The sequence below is a fragment of the Cornus florida genome, unplaced genomic scaffold (assembly GCF_030987335.1).
Source record: "Cornus florida cultivar Cherokee Brave unplaced genomic scaffold, ASM3098733v1 CherokeeBrave_3.0.0_Hap2_Chr02, whole genome shotgun sequence".
NCBI lineage: Eukaryota > Viridiplantae > Streptophyta > Magnoliopsida > Cornales > Cornaceae > Cornus > Cornus florida.
In genome coordinates, this window is record NW_026775572.1 from 67458163 (window position 1) to 67479658 (window position 21496).

A 21496-nucleotide genomic window follows, 5' to 3' on the forward strand; every position below is an offset into this window, starting at 1 on the left:
ACTTTTATTGCTCTTATTCCGAAGAAGGGAGAGGCAATGGATGTTAGAGACTTCCGCCTTATTTGTTTGGTGGGATGTTTTTACAAGTTGATTGCGAAAGTCTTGGCCTCTAGGTTGAAGAAGGTGATGGATGGTGTCAAATCTGACTCTCAGAATGCTTTTGTGGGAGGTCGGCAGATCTTGGATTCAGTTCTTATTGCTAGTGAATGTGTTGATTCCCGCTTGAGCAGCGGTGTTCCTGGTGTTCTGTGCAAGCTAGATATTGAAAAGGCATACGATCATGTGAGCTGGAGTTTCCTTCTCTACTTGTTAGAGAGGATGGGCTTTGGTGGGCGGCGGAGGAGATGGATTCTTTTTTGCATCTCTAGCGCTCGTTTCTCTGTCCTGGTGAATGGAGCGCCGACGGGTTTCTTCTCTAGCTCGAGGGGCTTGAGACAAGGGGATCCGCTTTCCCCTTTCCTGTTCCTTTTTGTGATGGAGGCTCTTAGCAGATTGCTGAAGAGGGCTGTGGAGTTGGGTTTTTTGAGAGGTTTTCGGGTGGGCAGGGATGTTGCTAGTCAATTGGAGGTCTCTCATTTGATGTTTGCAGATGACACTATTGTGTTTTGTGATGCGGATGCATCCCAGCTGAGGTATTTGAGATGCATTCTGATTTGGTTTCAAGTTGTTTCTGGCGTTAAGGTTAATGTTGGCAAGAGTCTTCTTGTGCCTGTTGGGGATGTTCCGAAGATTGAGTTATTTGCCCAGATCCTTGGATGTTGCACTGGCTCTTTTCCTATTTCTTATTTAGGATTGCCTTTGGGAGCCCCTTTGAGATGTGTGGGGAGCTGGGATCCGGTAGTGGACAGATTCGAGAGGAGGTTGGCGGGTTGGAAAAAGCAGTACCTGTCCAAGGGTGGTCGGGTTACCCTGATTAAGAGCACCCTTTCTAGCCTTCCTACATACTTCTTATCCCTGTTTCAGATTCCTTCTTCAGTGGCTGAAAGATTGGAAAGATTGCAGTGCAACTGTTAGCATTTATGATACCACGATTTATGGTATAACTTACCATAATAGCCGAGATATGATAGGCCCAAATCATGGGATGTGATTTACCATATTATCTGTGAGATATGATAGCCACAAATCATGTATTTGACTTTATTTACGCATATGTCTAGGCATAGAATATGCAATGATTTGATTTAGTTTCCTTTCTTGTAATATGAGCATGTGCTCATTTTATCTATAAATACTAGAGTTGTGAATGGGTAATTCATCTCATTCAAGCCTTTACGCAATTCTCTCTTTTCTCTTCTTTTTATATATTTCTACTTGGTATCAGAGCTAACACTTTTCCACACCTTTCAACAGCCTTGCTACTTGTACGACAGCTACCTTAGGCTGTTTGTGACATCGTGTGACGTTGCCTACACATGTTTTTCTGTGTTGCTGTTTTGTAATCAAAAACAGGTATTTTTAAGTTTTACAATTTCTTTTTCACTCTTCTAGGGTTGGGTAAATTGGGATAGTTGGTTTCCAACACCTAGAAGGGCTTGGGTAAAAAAAATTAGTTTACAAAGAGGTTCCGAATATTAAGAAGGAGGCTGTCTGGCTATATGTAAGCGGGCAGCGCTCCTTAAAAAAGGTATGTATTTGGATTTTTCGGGAATGGTTTGAGGAGACATTGTTTATGGTCTGAGGAGACATTGTTTATGGTCTGAGGAGACATTGTTTATGGTCTGAGGAGACTCTTTGATTTATTAACAGAATTTGTGGTGTTTTTGGAGTTCTTTTTATTGTCGTGTGACAGATTATGGCAGATTCAGGGTCCTCGACTGTTAATTCTCTTGGCTCATGTTCTGTGGGTGGTGGTGCCATTTTTCCCACCAACTCATCAGAAAATCCAGGACTTCAAATCACCATAGTGAAGTTAGATGGTTCCAACTATTTGATTTGGGCACAGTCTGCCAAGATGTTTATTGGTGGCAAAGGCAAGATTGGCTATATTACTGGTTCTGAGAAAGAGCCAGTTGAGTCAAAGAAGGCATATCCACAGTGGTTTGCAGGTAACGCTTGGTTATGTCTTGGCTAGTCAATTCGATGCAACCAAACATAGCTGTTGGCTATATGTGTATGAAGACTGCTAAGCAGATTTGGGATTCAGTTCAACGCACTTATTCTCAGAGGTAGAATAATGCACGAATTTTCTAGCTGGGGCGAGATATCACCAGGATTTCTCAGGGTGACTTGATAGTTTCAGGTTACATCGCCAAGTTTCGTGCTATTTGGGAGGAAATGTCATATTATGATTCCTTCCACTCTTGGAAGGATCCAGATGATGTAGTTTTATATGCAGGAATTGTGGAGAAGAATCGAGTGTTTCAGTTTCTTGCCGGGTTGAACGACAAGTTTGAGTATGCTCGTGTTCATTTATTGGGCTTATCTTCATTCCCTACTCTTGAGGATGCATATTCCTATGTGTTGTCAGATGAGAGCCGCCGGACTCATCCATTAGGTGTTGCTTCTGTTGATCGTTCTGCTATGGCAGTTCGGATTCCCAACCTTTCAGGAACTTCACCATCCCAGTCAGTTCAGAGCATTACCACCGGTCCTCCTCGGGACGACAACGTGGACGGTGTGACCATTGCGGAAAAATTGGTCACATCAAATCTCGCTGTTATGCTCTACATGGACGTCCACCGCAACAGAAACAACAGCCTCGATCCTCTGCACATTCTGTTACACAACCAGTCTCGTTGTCAACTCCTGACAACCCTGCCTCTACATCTTCTGCCACAATTACCTTGACTCAAGCTGATTTGGACAAGTTCAAGCAATTCTTCAACCAAATGGAGGCATCATCTCAGCCAACCTCCACTTATGCCCACTCAGGTACTATTGCGTCTGCACATAGTGTATCTACATCTTCAACACCATGGATCATTGATTCTGGTGCTTCAGACAATATGACTGGTATGTCCTCACTCTTCCAATCTTATAGTATCTGCTCTAGCCAACGCAAGGTCCGCCTTGCGGATGGCTCTCCATCTTCCATTGCTAGGAAGGGTCACATATCAGTTACTCCTTCATTAACTTTGTCAAATACACTTCATATTCCAAAGTTGACTACAAATCTTATTTCTGTTAGTAACGTTACCAAACAATTAAATTGTAGTGTAACGTTCTTTCCCTCTCATTGTATTTTTCAGGATCTGGTGTCGAAACGGACGATTGGCAGTGGGCGTGAAGTGGACGGTTTATACTTGTTGGATGCTCCTTTGTCACCGCAAGCACATTTAGCTTCATTTTCTAATATTGTTTCATCTAATAAAGCCCAGCTTATGCGTTGGCACATGCGTTTAGGACATATTTCTTTTGGTTATTTGAAACATTTATTTCCTTCCTTATTTTGTAACGTGGCAGTGTTAGATTTTTCCTGTGAAACATGTCATATGGCTAAACATGTTCGTTCCAATTATCCTACTAGTAGTAATAAATCTGCTTTAACACCTTTTGATCTTGTTCATTCAGATGTGTGGGGTCCTTGCCCAGTTACTTCTAGTCTTGGATTTCGATATTTTGTGTTGTTCATTGATGATCATAGTCGTGTTACTTGGGTTTATCTTATGAAAACCAAAAATGAGGTATACACCATTTTTAAAAATTTTATGACAATGGTTCAGACTCAATTTGGTCGTACCATTAAAAAATTCCGATCTGACCAGGGTACAGAGTATACTTATGGGGAGGTACAACGGTTATGTACAGAATTTGGGATTGCGCATCAACTGGCTAATGTTAAAACTCCTCAACAGAATGGTCGTTCTGAAAAGAATCGCCACATCCTTGATTTAGCCAGAGCAATCTGCATTGGCATGAATGTTCCCCAATCATTTTGGGGAGATGCAGTTCTTACCGCTGTTTACATCATTAATAGGACTCCTTTTAGGATTTTTAACTTTGCAGCCCCACTCTCAATCTTACATCCCAATTCATCTTTATTTTTGATTCCTCCACAAGTCTTCGGGTGTGTGTGCTTTGTTCAGCAGTTGGGGCAAACTCGTACAAAGCTTGACCCCAAGGCTTTGAAGTGTGTGTTTTTGGGCTATTCTCACTCTCAAAAAGGTTATAGGTGTTACCATCCTCCCAGTCGTCGACGGTTTATATCCATGGATGTTTCTTTCTTTGAGCATACACCATACTATAGTGGTTCAGTTGGTTCTCAGAGTGAATGATTCCCATTGAATATAATGGATGATCACCTTCTTCCGTCTTCAACTCCTCTACCATTACCTGTTTCTTCTTCTATAATTCCTCCTCGTGATACCCCTCTAGCAGGGGGAATTGTTCCTTTTTCACAGGTTTATAATCGGAGACAACAGGTACAAGCTTCTACTCCCACGATCGACTGCCCTGTTCCTTCGGCACCAGCTCCGCCTTCTCAAGCTATTGTTTCGCTTGATAATCGCCCCATTGCTCTTCGAAAGGATAAACGTTCTTGTACTTACCCTATTTCTAATTTTGTTTCTGATTATGCTCTCTCCCCCTCCTATTGGAGTTTTCTTGTTTCTGTTGCCTCGGTTCCTGTTCCTTCCAGTGTTACAGATGCGCTAGCACAACCTCAATGGCGTGATGCTATGACAGAAGAACTACAAGCACTTGAGAAAAATCAGACTTGGGACATGGTTCCGCTTCCTATTGGACGAAAGGCTGTGGGTTGTCATTGGGTGTTTACAGTTAAGCATAATCCAGATGGGTCAGTTGCTCGTTACAAAGCCCGATTGGTTGCCAAGGTTTATGCTCAGACTTATGGCATAGATTATCAAGAGACTTTTGCCCCTGTTGCCAAGATGAATACCATCCGTGTATTATTTTCCGTTGCTGCAATTCGATCTTGGGCTCTATTTCAGTTAGATGTCAAGAATGCCTTTCTTAATGGTGATTTGCAGGAGGTGTACATGGTTCCTCCTCCGGGCTTTTGTTCTCTTGCTCATTCTGGTATGGTATGTCGCCTTTGTCGTTCTCTATATGGCCTCAAGCAGTCTCCTCGAGCTTGGTCTGATCGCTTTGGCACTGCTATGCTCAAGTTTGGTTTCCATCAAAGTGCAGCTGATCATACCTTGTTTTTATGTCATTCAGGCGGTAAGACAGTTGCTCTCATTGTGTATGTCGATGATATTATTCTTACCGGCGATGATACGACCGGAATTAATGAGGTTAAGAGCTATCTTGGCTGTCAGTTTGAGATTAAGGATCTTGGTCCCCTACGATACTTCTTGGGCATTGAGGTGGCCCGCTCCAAGACTGGCATTTTCATCTCTCAACGCAAGTATGTTCTTGACTTGCTTTCTGCTTCTGGTCAGCTTGGCGCTCGTCCTGCTGATACTCCGATTGAGCAGAATCATCGGTTGGCTGATTCTGAGGGGGAGTTGTTGTCAGATATTGGCCAGTATCAACGACTTGTGGGGAAGCTCATCTATTTATCCATGACTCGACCTGACATTGCTTATGCCGTGAGTGTCGTGAGTCAATTCATGCACTCTCCTCGTGCCCCACACCTTGATGCAGCTATTCGGATTCTTCGCTACTTAAAAGGGTGTCCAGGCCGTGGTATTTTGTTTGCTAATCATGGTCACTTACGTGTTGAGGCTTGGACAAATGCTAATTATGCAAGATCAATTTCAGATAGGAGGTCTACTTCAGGTTATTGTACCACTATTGGTGGTAACTTGGTTACTTGGCGCAGTAAGAAGCAGGATGTTGTCTCTCGATCTAGTGCAGAGGCAGAGTATAGGGCTATGGCTCTTGGGGTAGGTAAGTTGCTTTGGCTGAAAACCTTGATGACAAACTTGTGCCTTCCAGTGTCGCTTCCATTCTCACTCTACTGCGACAACAAGTCTGCCATTAGCTTAGCAGCAAATCCCGTTCAGCATGATAGGACTATGCATATAGAGGTGGACCGTCACTTCATTCGAGAGAAGATCATCTCTGGTCAAATTTGCACTCCATTTGTCACAAGCTCTCAGCAGTTTGTAGACATTCTTACAAAGGGCGTCAGCAAGATTGTGTTTGAGAATGCGTTGTCCAAGTTGGACGTTTCAGATATCCACACACCAACTTGAGGGGGAGTGTTAGCATTTATGATACCACGATTTATGGTATAACTTACCATAATAGCCGAGATATGATAGGCCCAAATCATGGGATGTGATTTACCATATTATCTGTGAGATATGATAGCCACAAATCATGTATTTGACTTTATTTACGCATATGTCTAGTCATAGAATATGCAATGATTTGATTTAGTTTCCTTTCTTGTAATATGAGCATGTGCTCATTTTATCTATAAATACTAGAGCTGTGAATGGGTAATTCATCTCATTCAAGCCTTTACGCAATTCTCTCTTTTCTCTTCTTTCTTTTGGTGGGTGGGTGAAGAGTTCACGTTTTTCCTGGTTCGGTAGGATCAAGTGTGCTGTCCAATTCGGTTTGGAGGCTTAGGGTTTTGGAGGTTGTTGCCTTTTAATAAGTCTCTCCTTGGTAAATGGCTCTGGAGGTTTGGGATCGAGAGGCATTGGTTATGGAGGAAGTTATTGCTAGCAAATTTGGGGAAAGTCGTGGTGGGTGGTGCTCTCTGGCAATGCGTGGTCCAAGGGGGGTGGGAGTTTGGTATTTCATTCGGAGGGGTTGGGATGACTTCTGCAAGCATGTTCGTTTTCGTAAGATGGAAGGAGGATCAATTTTTGGAAGGATCTCTGGTGTGGGGAACTCCCTCTTGCTCTCGCGTTCACACAGCTCTATAGGATTGCTTCTCATCGACATGCCATGGTTGTTGACTGTTATCATCTTGATAACGGGAGACTGTCTTGGGATGTTCAGTTCAGGAGGCATTTTCAGGATTGGGAGATCGGGGATGTTTCTCGTTTTCTGGAGCTGTTGTAAAGCCAGGTGATTTCTTTTGGGGAATCGGATTGGTGGTTCTGGATTCCTAACTCGCAAGGTCGTTTTGGGGTTAGGTCCTTTTTCAGATGCCTTTCGGTTGGTCACGGAGATCCCTTCCCTTGGAAGTCTATTTGGCGGTCCAAGGCTCCCCGCAAGGTCCCCTTTTTTGCTTGGACCTCTGTCCTAGGTAAGATTTTAACCCAGGACAATCTGAGGAGGAGGAATCAGGTGGTGGTCAATCACTGTTACATGTGTTTGTGTAATGAGGAGTCTGTTGATCACCTCCTTTTACATTGCAGCATGGCCAGAGATTGTTGGGATTTGATGCTTCGATTATTTGGGGTCCATTGGGTCATGCCTTATTCCTCTAGAGGGTTGATTGAGGCTTGGAGAGGCGTCTCTATTGGGGCTGGCATTAAGGACGCTTGGAGGGCTACGCCGCTTTGTATCTGGTGGTGTATTTGGCTTGAGAGAAATAGGAGATATTTTGACGGAAAAAAGAAGCCTGTTTCTATGCTTAAGTTCTCTGTTATTTCTACTATTTTTTGTTGGGTTTCAGGGAGAGATTATAGATTTATGGAGGAAATTATTGTTTTCTTGGCCTCTTTGAAGGTCTAAGGCGCCCTTTGGCCCATTTGTTTCTTTGGGCTACGCTCCCCTTTTGAGTGTTTTTAATAAAATCTTACTTATCAAAAAAAAAAAAAAAAAAAAAAAAGCAAAAGACTGCAAGGAGGAAGAAAGACGACCATACGACACAAAATTAGCAATGGGATGTTTAGTACGAGTACATTTTACACGACGTAATGCAAGTGGTAAATCATCTGTAGCAGAAGTGGAAGATGGATGAACAAGAACCTTTGGTTGTGATGATGATGCAAGTGGTAAATCATCAGTAGTAGAAGTGGAAGATGGAGGAATAAGAACCTCTGGTTAAGAAGATGTTGTGTCTGGACTATAAGAAACAATGGGACGAGATCGAGATCGCTGATAAACCTGCAAAGGAGGATTAGAAGGTGGATCCAATGGCATTGGAAGAATAGGAGAAGATAAGGAAGGCTCCCTCTCACGAGTAGATATGACATCTAGTAATAAATGCTCACCAGATGATGAAAAGAAAGCATGGGACTCAAAAAAAAGGTAACATAGAGGGCATTCGGTTAATGAGATGACAAGCAGTAAGAACGGCATCGGCCCAAAAATGTTTTGGCACTTGCATATTGAATAACAAAGTATGAGCGACATCCAATAGATGGCGATGATTTCGCTCAGCAACACCATTCTGTTGAGAAGTGTGAGCACAACTAGTCTGATGAATGATACCACGATCAGCACAAATGGAATTCACGATAGACTGTGTATACTCTTAAGGCATTATCAAATCAAATTTTTTTAATGCTCTTACCAAACTAAGTAAGAATTTCATTGTAAAATATAGCAACGATACGAGGTAACTCAGATCTCTCTTTCATATAGAATAACCACGTCATTCCAGAATAATCATCAACGAAGATGACAAAATAAAGGAATCCGTTCAAACTGGCGGTTCTAGAAGGACCCCAGATGTCTATGTGGACTAAATCAAAGGACTCGGCCTGACGTCTATGACTACGACTCGGGAAAGAACTACGATGATGCTTACCCAACTGACAAGCTTCACACTCTAGAACAGAGATATGACTCAATGAAGGAATAGCTAATCGTAACTTTGCTAAAGATGGATGACCCAAACGAAAGTGCCACTGAAAAGGAGAGACTGTAGCACTCAAAGCTGATGACAAGATTGGCTTGGGTTTACCAGAGTCTAGATAATATAACCTGTCTTTCTCATGTCCCGAACCAATCACCTTCTTTGTCTTAAGGTCCTGACAGAAAGTAAATTAAAAGGAAAATTAGGAACATAGAGACTCAAAGATAGTGAAAACGAATCGGTAGGGTGAAGGACACCTTTTCCACGGACAGGCTGAGAAGAACCATCAGCTAAAACAATGTCATGATTAATAGGATTTAAATAAGAGAAAAGAGACGATGTCCCCGACATATGTGAGCTAGCTCCAGAGTCAGTGACCCAGGATTGAGAGGATTTTGCGACACATCCAATATTACCTGAATTAGCCAAGGTGGCAGTTGTAGCAGTGGAAGTGGATGAACGAGTAGTTTGCAAAGTCTGAATAAGCTTGCTAAGTTGTGTAATAAGTGCATCTTGAGAACCAAAATCAGAAGCTACGAGTCCTGAAACATAAGGCTGCAATGGTTTACACTCCATGCCATGTCGTCCACTAGGATGGCCACCACCACGGGAACCACGAGAACCAGCCCGAAAATAATATTGTGGTTTATGGCATCCATGAACAAAACTTGGACAAAAAATTGGAATAAATCAGAATTCCAAAGTCAGAATTATAGGCCAGTGTGTCATGAATAATTGTGAACGAGATTAAAAACATGCTGCCTTAGCAAAAGTACTGGTCCAGACTCAAATCAAAAGCCAACAATGAAGCTGAATTGCATTTCCACAGAAGAAATCTCAGAAGCAAAGAAAAAACAGTGTATATTCGATTTCAGAACCACAAAAGATCTGTTCAACTGATCCTTAGAGCCACATAAATTGTTCCAAATTCAGTACATAATCCAAGAATCAACAACTATAGTCTTTCCGAGTCCAAACACATTAAATAAGATGAAGCTTCACATGAACAATAGCAACATCCCTATGAGCAGTGCTGAAAAAAACACCCAGCGGCAGTCCAGATTTGCTAAAAAACTATGCAACACCTTGAATCTTCCAACCAAACTCAACACAATGATTCAGATAGCCAAGACACATCCCTCTGTGTTGGATTGAAGCAAAGGAAGCAGCCAAAAAAACCCCAGAAAAACAGATAAAAAAAAAGGGATAAAATCCAGAAAAAGTTTCAAAAATTGGAAAGTCAACTCAAACAACCTCATAATGGAGACCAAACACCACCATAATTATAAAAAAATTCAGGCGAGTGACCCCATATGGTTCTCGGCCTGTAATTGCCTGACATCAGCATGACATCATGCTGACATCAGCGTGTGCACTTGGACAGTCAACCTGCTGATTTACTGAAACTCTCTTTGGATGTGTTCCTGGATTCACAGCCTAGCGTTAGATTGGATAACAGTATGGTTTTGGGTTAGAGAGGAGGAGGAGGAGGAGAAGGAGAAGAAGAAGAAGAGAGAATCTGGTACGTGTATTTAGTTCTACACACCACCTCTCCTATTTATATTAATTAAGAGAAAATACAATAATGTCCTTAATAATCAAAATAAACTCGAATAGTTAGGAAAGATATTCACCTTAGGCACATACATGAAGAAGATGTGAATATGTAAGGAGCCATACAGGATTTGGTTCATGCAGTATGCAAATATGCTCAGAATCAATATGCCTATGTGGATCCAAAAGTCAGTTGATGATAGCAATGAGGGAATTGAGGTGCCATAATCCTCCCATCTTCAAGGCGACTAGCAACTGCCGAATAGTGGAGGATTGGCTCAAACAAGTTGGAAATATTTTTAAAGTCCTTCAGATATAGGAAGGACTAAAGGTAAGGCTGGCCATGTATCAATTTTGTGGTAAAACCTGCCAGTGGTGGAAGCTGGGAACCCAAATTCTGGATGAAGAATGGATGACTTTGGAAGAGTTTAAGTAGTAGTTCTTGGAGAAATATTATGCTGTTGTGGTGTTGATAGCACTGGAAAGAATGTTGGATGAGGCAAAGTTTGCAGAGTTCTCAATATTTGTTTTTTTTCTCTTTATTAATCAGCAGGAGTAAACTAAGGTTAGGAAACTTTAATTATGGTTTTGATTTACCTCTACCATTGGAGGATCTCCTTGAGGGTTAAAGAATTTGGGAGGCCCAGTCAATTGATCGAATCGCTCATCTGATCAATCGAACATAGGCATAGTGGATTGATTGAGCATGAAAGACTCAATTCAACATGTGCATTTTCTGTTTGTAAATACTTGATCAATTGATCTCTTCAACACTTTTCCCTCTAGAAACTTTTAAAATCTTCGTCTTCTCGCGCACTCTTTTCTTTTACCTAGTTGTTCTCACTCACTCTTCCATTGTTCCATATTATAATTTGTGTTCCCTCTAGTTTCCTTTTGGGACCAGGGTACTAGATTGTGTGCCCGGTGACACCTTGAGAAGGAGCAAATTGATGCTTTCGTAGGGTCCATTGCTAGGGACAAAAATCCGAGGCACCTTCATCACACTGATAGTCCACCATGAGAGCTTAGTGTGCTTTTCTGACTTTTTCGAGTTCCTAGTTGGTGATTGGTTTAGGACTCAGGCATTGACCCCTATTTTTCCACTTGCAAAGCTCACTACTCTTTATGTGTTGTGGTTCTATTTGTGATGGGCAACAGTAAGTGCCTCCTCTAGCCATCTTGTAGACATTTCAACAGTTGGAGAGCTCCCATAGTATTCATCCAATCAGATTTTAGGTTAGCAAACAAACTCACCACCAACTGATCAACTAGTCCCCCATCATATACGTCTTAAAACTACCACAGTTATTCTATGGGTAACATGGATAGAGAATTTAAAGTTCTTTATGTGTGTAGGTAATACGTGGATTAATCCCCTCTTTTCTCCTCATTTGGCACTCGTCAAATTGGATGCCTTCAACAAGCATGTTGTTGTATCTAACACATTTCTCGTGTCAGTGCCATCGATGTGTCGTGATGACATGGGTACTCTTGGCTCCAACGCCAAGTCTGGGTAACATAGACACCAAAGTGCCTTGGAGTGCCAACAAAACAATATATCAAAGTTAAGCTTCAGTTTCTTGGTGGGAGGAGTGTTGTCATGGGGGTTAGACTTAAAATGCTGACATAAGAGAGACACAGCTTTCACACCCATCAAGATCAAGGAAAGTGGAACCTATTGAACTCTTTGGTGATCTATAGCCTAAGTGTATCTACATCCTAAAATTTTCATTCAAACCTACTTAATAGGTGATTCCTCATCTGTGAAGTTTTTAAATTCTTTTCATTCAGATAACTCAAACCATTACCATGATTGTTCATTGCCACAAAATTTCGGCTCTTTCCACCTTTTGAAAACCCTTAAATGGAGTTCTAAGGAAGGAATGAGTTTCGAAAGGGTCATCCAACAATTGCATGGTAAAGCCAAAAATTTCTGGGCAAAGTGAATCAAGAGACGGATAGAGATTGCTTAAGATATCCCATCCATGGAACTGAGACATTTGGACTAGACTTCGTTGGGTATTTTAGTTTAATGCATCTAATTGGTATTAAGTTTCGTATGAGTCACTGACCAAACTAAAACCTTGACTTTAGGAGGAAGCGTGATCTTTAAAATAAGCTTTGTTGGAGGGAAAGGAGTTGACAGATTTTAAAGGTATAAGTTTGTGTTTGACATATATGTGTGCATTATAGATCACCAAAATAATCCACTATGCATTGTTCCTGCTAATATGCTGATTCTGCAAAGGAAGTATAATGGCCTCTGGTTTTTTTTTGTTGGTCTGGATAGATAGCTCAGAAACTTGCATAGACACGGTTGATTCCGTCCATTTGTTGTATTTTCTTTTAACTAAATCTACAAGAGAAGATGAATATTGACTAGAATTTTGTTTGGAAGTCAGGGGAGAATATCATGATAGGAGTTCTTTAAGTCTTGATATTATATTGATAGGAGTGATTTATGGGTTTGATTTTAGGAATCCTCTATCATTGTAAACAAAACTGAGAAAATATAATAAAAATGATGTAGCCCTTTGGCCTTTGTGTGCCACCTGAGAAAAAGTTGAGAAATCTTATGATAATTGATTTGTTGTGCAGTGCTTTACAATCTCCTGGGTCAAAACGTTCTGAGATGTTGGTTGATCAGAGGGATAACGTTGTCCTTACTCCCAAGAATGTGCAGGTGGGTTTGGTTCCACATCTATAATAAATATTGTTTGCACATGCAGCTGTGAGCCTGTGACTCACTCACCCCCGTCTTTTGCGGTTCATAAAGGATCTGTTATATTTTCAAAACATAAACTTTCTAGTTGTATGCAATTTAATTTTATTTGCTCTTGCAAGTCAGGCCTTAAGGACTCTCTTCAACATAGCTCATCGATTACACAATGTGTTGGGCTCTTCTTGGGTTTTGGTATGTTGTTCTTGTTTCTTATCCATTTGAAAATTGATGAAGCATATCATCTTTGCCTTAGCTGTTCAATTTTTCTAGGTGTTGGAGACTCTAGCAGCTCTAGACCGAGCAATACATTCTCCGCATGCGACGACACAGGTGATTCAGGATAGTTATATTTTTTTTCCCTTCTCCATTTTTCTTTTTTCTTTTATTTTTATTGTTTTCTTTCTTCTGGAATAGTATCTAAAGGTTTTTTTAATGAGTTTTTTCAAATGTGCTTTATCTATATGATTCATTTACACTTCTTCAATTATCGTCTGGATAATAGATCTGACAGCGATGGTTTATTTTCTCACTTCATATGTTGTTGGTTGATAGGACCTTTTTTCCCCCTTTATGTTGGTGATTATGATCTTTTAACATCTTTTGGGAAATTTGAAGCAGTTCAGTCTCAGAGATATTATCACATGGGCTGATACCATTGGCACCTTTTGTAATGCAAAATCATCTATTAAGATGAGAGGAGTCAAAGTTAAAATCCATGCAATTCAAACTCTAAAATAAGCTGGGAGTATTACCCAGGAGAGAGTGTTTAAAAGGTCGCCACCAGCAATATTCAATTTTAATTTTTATTCCTAACAGCTAAAGGATAGTCGTGTTATCATTACATTAGTTTTCAAAACTAACTCGTTTAATGATAAATAGACAATATATACTAAAATACCTTATAACTGAAAAAGGTAAGGCAATAATAACTATCAAACACTAATTCTTATTGTGGCCATTCGTAGACGCCTAAACTGATTCTAATTAATTTGTTGAACTGATAACTCAACTCAATTTAACAAAGGCTTTCCCCAACCGTGAGCCGTTTACATTACTTCTACTTCGTCATTCTGTCTCTTTAAGGCTATAACTCAGTTAAAGAAATGCAATTACATCTTTTGCTAACAACCTTCACCTAGGTTAGTTTTGGTGTTCCCCATCCCCTTAACCCTCAAGGACCATGACGCTTTTCCTAAACCACTGCAACTATTGGTCGGCTCATCACTGAACCAGCAAATTAGGTTCTCTTTCATTTATTTCCAATTGGTGCTACTTTAACCATCTCAATGTGTTCATTTTTAATTCCATCTTTCTTTTGTCTTTCCACACATCCATTTCAGTAAATACTCATTTTGCCTAATGTGTGTGTGTGTTTTTTTTTTTTCCCTCGTAAGGTATGGCTGGTCTAACAGTTTGTGTTTTTTTTTTTTCCCTAGTAAGCAAGTGTAATAGTGTTTTTTTAAAAAACTTTTTACCATTCACATTGAAAAGTATACGCTGATCACACAAGTTTTCTGAAGCACTCCTCCATTATTTTACCCATCCAGTTTGTCCCTCTCTGTGCATAATCATGCCTATGTCACACAAGCATTGACTTTTTGGTTCATCTTGACCCTTGATTTTTAGTACATCCCTACTTGTTTCTATAGTTTTACTAAAGTTACATTTCATATATTAGCTTCGTCCTAACCCTCTTGATTCTAAAGTTTCTCTCCAAACCTCTGGTTTAGCACTTATCCTTGCTCTAGTTTCATCAGTCAAATTGATATCATTAGCAAATACTTTACACCATTGAGATCCCTCTAGTTTAGCACTTATTCTTGCTCTACTTTCATCAATCAAAATGATATCTTCAGCAAACATCATATACAATGGAACCTTATCTTTAATGTGTTAAAGCGATGAAATGGTGATAAGGCTCTGGATCTAGACGGATTTATTATAACTTCCTTCCAACAGATCTGGGAGGTGGTCAGTTCAAGAAGGAGGTGATCGAGTTTCCTTTACCGAAAAAGCATGCCTTTGAGGGATGAAGATTCCTTTACTGAATATTGAGTTACTCATTTTTAGTATTTGATTATAAATGGTTCTCTGAATCCACCAAATCTCCATTTTAAGTTTTGAAAAGGTCAACTATCTCTTTTGTCAAATGATTATTCAATGGAACGCCTTCTTTCCGTAACAACAAAATCAGAATCTTCCTCTGTTAAAACAATAGCAATCATCATACTCAAAGCTGCATGAGGCCTTCCAAAAGAGTTAAAATCTCCATTTGGTATTGAATATGATGCAGCTACTTAGAGAATTCAAGAATCGGAACATTAGAAGCATCTCTAAAATTGCCTCCAAAAATCAATTGGCCCGAGTGAGTATTCGCCAAAGTTTAATTTGATTTCTCGTTAAGGTTAAGGCATAGAGATTGTAGAAATAACATTACTTAGTATGTGAGATGAAGACACGAACTAATCACTCATGACTATGATTTGTGGTATCCTTTGTATTTTTTTGAAAACTGGATGCCTGTAAAGAAGCTAGAAAATGAAACGTATCCTAGGTTCCCTCCTTAGAAGAGATCTTGCTTTTCCCTTCTATCCAGGCAACCAAATAATAGCCACCAAAGCACAACCACAAAGAGTCTTTGTTTTGTCACCTGGTCCAAATCCTCCAAAGGAAGTGGTATGTAAAGAGCTAATGTCCCTTGAAGCAACCCACATAATACTGCAAGTGCGACCAACGTATGCCAAAGATAAAGGGGCAACAAAAGATGGGCTGAAAGTCTCACACACCTCTTACAAACCATACAAATGCCTAGGCTCACGACTTTATGATATAACCTTGAATAACTTGAAGAGATTTTTTAGATTAAAACCTTCAGCAATTCAAGTTATATAAATTCATTGATATCTTTGGCAGCCTGCAGGGTCTCATTGAAGGTCACATTCAAATTCTTTCTAAGCAATTATGTGTCGCTAAGTGGATCTCTTCCTAATCATAGCTATTGTGATTATTTGTAATTGAGCCTATTGTTTCCTCTTTAAAATACTGTCTTATGGAAAACATTAGATCAATTTTTTTTTTTCCTTTCTGAAGTTAATAAATAAATAAATAAAACAGTAGTGGCAGGACGTATAACCTGCTTTATAGCTTTGTTGTGTTGGTAGTGGCCTTAGTGTCACATTGCACAGATTTTCTGCATTTATATTGTTCATGGTTCCCAGTCAAATCAGTTGGTGGTTGCTTCTTCTTGTTCAGAGAATGGTTGGATGTTCAGGTCCTTCATAATAACTCATGAATTCATGAATTTACTTTTTATAAATATATATATATATATATATATATATATTTTTCTCTGTTTCTTGTTTTTGTTTCGGATAGGAGGTCTCCACAGCTGTGAAAAAGCTTACAAGAGAATCGTCTGGTCAATACAGTGACTTCAATATCCTCTCGTCCTTAAACTGTCAGGTTTGCTTCTATAAAAGAAGAAAAAGAATTCATTCGTGTATTATGCATAAATTGCATAGTCTAACCAATTTTTTCTTCTCTGATGTGAAGTTGTTTGAGAGCTCAGCACTCATGCACATGTCTGCAGTCAAGTCGCTTCTTTCTGCACTATGTCAGTTGTCACATCAATGTATGGTTGGAACTCTTAGTGGTTTTGGACAAGCTTCAAGTCAAAAGATTGGAAGCATCAATTTTTCAGTGGAAAAAATGATATCCATCCTTGTCAACAATCTTCACAGTACGTACAGAAAATAAGTTTCAAGGAGTTTGTTTTCCTTATTCCTTCTTTTTTTTTTTTTTTATGGGACTTACCTGTAATTCTGCACTTCAACTTCATGACTATATAGTATATACTAAAGATTGTGAGACTTTACAAATTATCCACCCTAGTCCCTAGTAATTTTTCTTTTGTTGCATTTTGAACCTGGATTTTTCTTGAAATTCTTCAAATTTAATTTAAGAAATGGTGCTGTTTTTTGTTTTTTATTATGCAACAATATTGAAGCAAACAGAAATGAACACAAGTCTTCTTACAACAGTAAGGAAGACTAGAAATACTCCAATCACCGTCGGAGACTAGATTTCTAAACAGAAATCTGGGAAAATCCTAAAGAACTGTTTATAAACTGATAGTAACTCAAATTGATATTTATTATGACCTGATAAAGAGGGCTATCCCTATTATAATACTACTATTAGTGACACTTGACATATCCTAGAAAGACTTTTAGAATTCCCACACAACATTAATCAGAGTTTACCACTTTCCCAAGTATACTTAGTAATTGCAAAGCTTAGTAAAACAAGGATTCTTTGACTTTTCTTCAAGGCACTTTCCAAGGCACCATTGACTGCCTCAATCCTGACTAAAGTACCCTTAGTGATTTACATCAAATAGCCTTATTTTTGTTGTATCATAAATCTGTACTTTCAAGTATTTGTATTACAGTTTTGCATTATTATAAGAACTGTTAAAGCCTATCATTTTGTCATAGTTAACTCCATTTTTTCTAACTTGTTACTCAAATTACATCAAGTCAACCATCACTTCCCACAGCATTTGAGTCGGACAACTCATACGATTTCAATCTTGCACAACTCTGATTGTCCCCATTATATGCTGCTCAATCAATCAAACCTCCAAGACTCAACCTTGAGTAATTGAATTCCATGTCGTGTAACTCATCACGATTTTCTAACCATCGTGACCAAACAAGCCGATTGATTGACTCCACTTGCAACAAAAATACATTGCAGCACCTGTTGAGACTTCATGTGTTCTCTGAATCTCTTCACATAAATGTTGAACTTCCCAATGTGAACCTTCGGCTCTAATATCACTAGTTGTTGCAGTGGAAGCAATCAGGAAGATGGAGATTCAATGTAAAGGCAACAAAGCAATCACACACAAACACAAGATTTACGTGGTTTGGCACGACCCTGCCTAATTCCACTGATGGGAAGAGATTTCACTATTATTCTGTAAAGATAGTACAACAATAGAGAATACCCCATGTGCACACAAACTCTTGCTCTAGAGTTCTTCTCCGTGTACTTCTCTTGCCATCAATGTTCCCTCCACCCTACCATCCTATAAACCACATCTCTACTAGGCGTGTGAGGTAGAGGATTAGAAACTCTCACACCCCCATCAACTCCCTCATGAGACTACTTCCCTCCACTGTACTGTTGTAGGAAGCACAGATACTATTAATAGAGCAAAGAATCCGTGTCAGACACCGACATGCGTTGGACAAGTCCCAACACGTGTTGAACACGTAAAAAAAAACGCGTCTGATTTTTTTTTTTTGAATATTCGGATATGCCGTGCACACGCCATGGATATGTGTACGGCACGCATATCCCATTCCTGGGGATTTTTTTTTTTTTTTTTTTTCTGTTGTGATAAGGCACATGGGGATTCTAAGAAAGTTTGAAAAAAAAGCGAGGTTGAAGTGTAAATATTTTTTGATAAGTAGTTTGAAGTGTAAATATGAGGAGTTGTTTAATAGCTTTCTGTAATATGATGGTCATTACGTAATTACTTAAAAGTTATTGTTTTATAAAACAATTTTATATTAAACAATCAGATATTTATGCTTATATTTTAGCTCAAAGGTTCTAACTCTTGCATGATCATCTTTGACTCTCTCTTGTTCTCCCACCGACCAAGCTTTGCTCCCTGTGGATGGTCTCTCTCTCTCTTCTTGCTCCTCTTTTCTCTTCTTTTTTTGTTCTCCACCTTTCTTTCTTTCTTCTTCTTCACAAACCACAGATATTTCTTTTTTTTTCCTTTCACAACAAAATTATTTTTGCGTCTTTTTTTGTTCTTTACCTTCTTGTTTCCATGAACTTTTTCTCTTCTATGGATTCTTACTAAGCCCTAATTCTTTTTCTAACAAATCCTAATCCTCTTTGTTTCTTTGTTTTTTTCTCTTTCTTAACCCTCTTTCTATCATTCTTTCTTTTTCTACGCAAAACACAATTTTAATTTTTTTTTTTTTTTTTCATTATTAGGTTGATAAAAATATATTACTCTTAATTTCTTAATGTAAAACTCTATATATTATATAAATAAATTTGTTATTCGTCGTGTTCGTGTCCTAATTTTTTAGGATTTGCCGTATCACGCAAATGCAAGAGGATTTTCTTCAAATAGTTGAAGATCCTAAGAAGACTGGGTTGATATTGCATTAATAGGGGCAACGTTGTTTATGGGTTGTAAATCTGTTTTAATTTTATGTTTAATTTTTACCTTAGGCTCTAGTTAGGGTATAATTGTCATTTTGGTTTTATTTTATTAGTCATGTGCCTTTTAAGTGAGTCATGTGACTATTTAAGGGCTGTTTTGCCATTTTTTTAAGCTCTTTATTCTGCTCGACAGAATACTAGCCTTTAGATTACATTTATATGAAGGGCTAGGATTAAATCTTTGCTAGGGCATCCTTTGTGTCTTATACAATGGTTGTTCCAAGTTGTAATCAGCAGTTTATTTGTATTATCAATATATATTGTGTCTGCTACTTCAGCTTTTTACCTCTCCCTTTCTTTGGGATTGAGTTGTGGGTGTTTAATCTATTCTTTAGATTGATCTAGCTCTCTGTTTTCCTTCTTCTAGATTTTTTAGTTTATTTTTCGTAGCTGATTGCATTACACCGTGTCTTCGTCTGTGTCGTATCCGTTTTCCGTATCCGTTTCGTGCTTCTTAGGAATTAGGGCTACTTCCTCATTCAATCTCATTCATCTCAACCCATAACCTATGTATCTATTTATAGAGTCCAAAACCCAATTCCTTGTTGGACAAGGATTACTAACAAGAAATTACCTAATAAACAAAAAATTCTAAAATAGAAACCTAATTAGACTTGGAATTTGAGATAGAGTTCCTAACATGATCTTCCACACTTTGCTCCACATCTTAATGTCATACATTTATTATGACTTCCTCAGAAATTGTGTTTCTATTATCTTTGTGATTTTGCATATAGAATCTTTAAACTACAAGAAATCATATGAATTTAGGATGCCTAGATCATGTCTTTGTTTTATGATTTAGTGTCATCATTCATTTTGTTCTGAGGTTATGTACTGTGTTATAGGGGTCGAGCCACTATGGGATCAAGTCGTTCGACATTTTCTTGAGGTGATTTACAATATTATTTTCCTATGTTGCTTCCACTATATGGTTTTTGACATAAAAATGTTTTGCAGCTTGCCGATAGTTCTAATCAGCAGTTACGAAATATGGCACTTGACGCCTTGGATCAATCAATTTGTGCTGTTTTGAGTTCAGATCAGTTCCAGGACGATACACCACCAAGAGCACACAGTACTTCTAATGATGTCAGATTTGTGATCTTTGTTTGTTTGTTTGTTTTTTTTTTTTTTTTGTTTGTTTGTTTGTTTGTTTGTTTGACATTGCCATAGTCTTTTTTAACATGTGGTTTGTCACTCGTTTTTCTTCTTCTCTCCCTAGATGAATAACTTGCATACCTATTTGAGATCACTCGAGTGTTCTATCATATCTCCATTAAGGGTACTCTATTTTTCAAATCAAAGTGTTGATGTTCGTGCTGGATCTCTAAAAATTCTTCTTCATGTTTTAGAGGTAATTATTACACCTAAAGTATTGTATATAGCTCCTCTCTTTCATCAAGGTTTTCAAACTATGCTTTTTGGCTTTCCTATATTTTTCCAGAGGTATGGAGAGAAGTTGCGCTACAGCTGGCCAAATATTCTTGAAATGTTGAGGTTTTTGCCTTTTACTTGCAGAATTCTATTATTCGCTAATGTGATTCTAGTACTGTTTCTACGGATGACCCTTTTCTTCTTTATTTTAAGGTCTGTAGCTGACGCATCGGAGAAAGATATTGTCTCTCTAGGGTTCCAGGTTAGAGAGCAACATGTCTTGGCCATTAGGGAATGTAAAAAAGTCATGCTAGTTTTGTATTTTCTGTACTATATATGTGGTGATGCTGTTGTCAGCCTTTTTCATGTCTAGCATGCCAGTTTAGTCTATAAGAAATAATCAGAGTGAAATAACTAATCTATGCCACAAAATTCTTTTATTATTTATTTAAATTTATTATAGGCACACATTGGATCTTTTATATTTTTTATAGTAGTCATATAGTATGAGATCATTGGGATTGTTGTTCATAGAAAGGCACTCAAGAGAGGAGCTCCCACAGGAATACACAAAAACGCCAAAGGCGACAACTAAAGCTTTAAACTATCCACAAAATCCAAAAGATCCCCCAAAGATCTACAGTTCCGCCCGTTAACCCAAAAAAATAAAGTATGCAATATAGTGTATTTAAGAGACCAAAAAGGAGTCTCCTTGCCCTCAAAATGTCTCCTATTTCTCTCGTGCCACAAACCCTAGCAAAGACAAAGGGGAGTGGCCCTCCAAACAACCTTGGCCCGGCTCTCCGCTAGACACCCTTTCCAAGCCTTAATCAAATCCACCGTGGTTCTAGGAAACACCCAAATTATGCCAAAAGCAACCAAAAACATTGACCAAACATCCCTTGCTACTGGATAGTGAATAAGGAGATGATTCACTGATTCCTCCGTCTTCCTGCACATACAACACCAATTAACCA

The 21496-nt window shown here is 38.9% G+C and overlaps 1 protein-coding gene across 2 annotated transcripts in view; it reads left to right on the top strand.

Annotated features, from left to right (window-relative positions):
• The window catches only part of LOC132295225 (uncharacterized), a 125244-nt gene that overhangs the window by 57141 nt on the left and 46607 nt on the right, over positions 1 to 21496 (top strand). For both annotated transcript variants that reach the window (XM_059793397.1, XM_059793396.1), the window contains exons 19-28: positions 12767 to 12851; positions 13017 to 13082; positions 13161 to 13220; positions 16266 to 16352; positions 16443 to 16629; positions 19991 to 20034; positions 20103 to 20234; positions 20368 to 20499; positions 20590 to 20642; positions 20733 to 20781. In XM_059793397.1, the coding sequence (XP_059649380.1) occupies positions 12767 to 12851; positions 13017 to 13082; positions 13161 to 13220; positions 16266 to 16352; positions 16443 to 16629; positions 19991 to 20034; positions 20103 to 20234; positions 20368 to 20499; positions 20590 to 20642; positions 20733 to 20781 (895 nt within the window). The remainder of the gene's footprint in view (positions 1 to 12766; positions 12852 to 13016; positions 13083 to 13160; positions 13221 to 16265; positions 16353 to 16442; positions 16630 to 19990; positions 20035 to 20102; positions 20235 to 20367; positions 20500 to 20589; positions 20643 to 20732; positions 20782 to 21496) is intronic.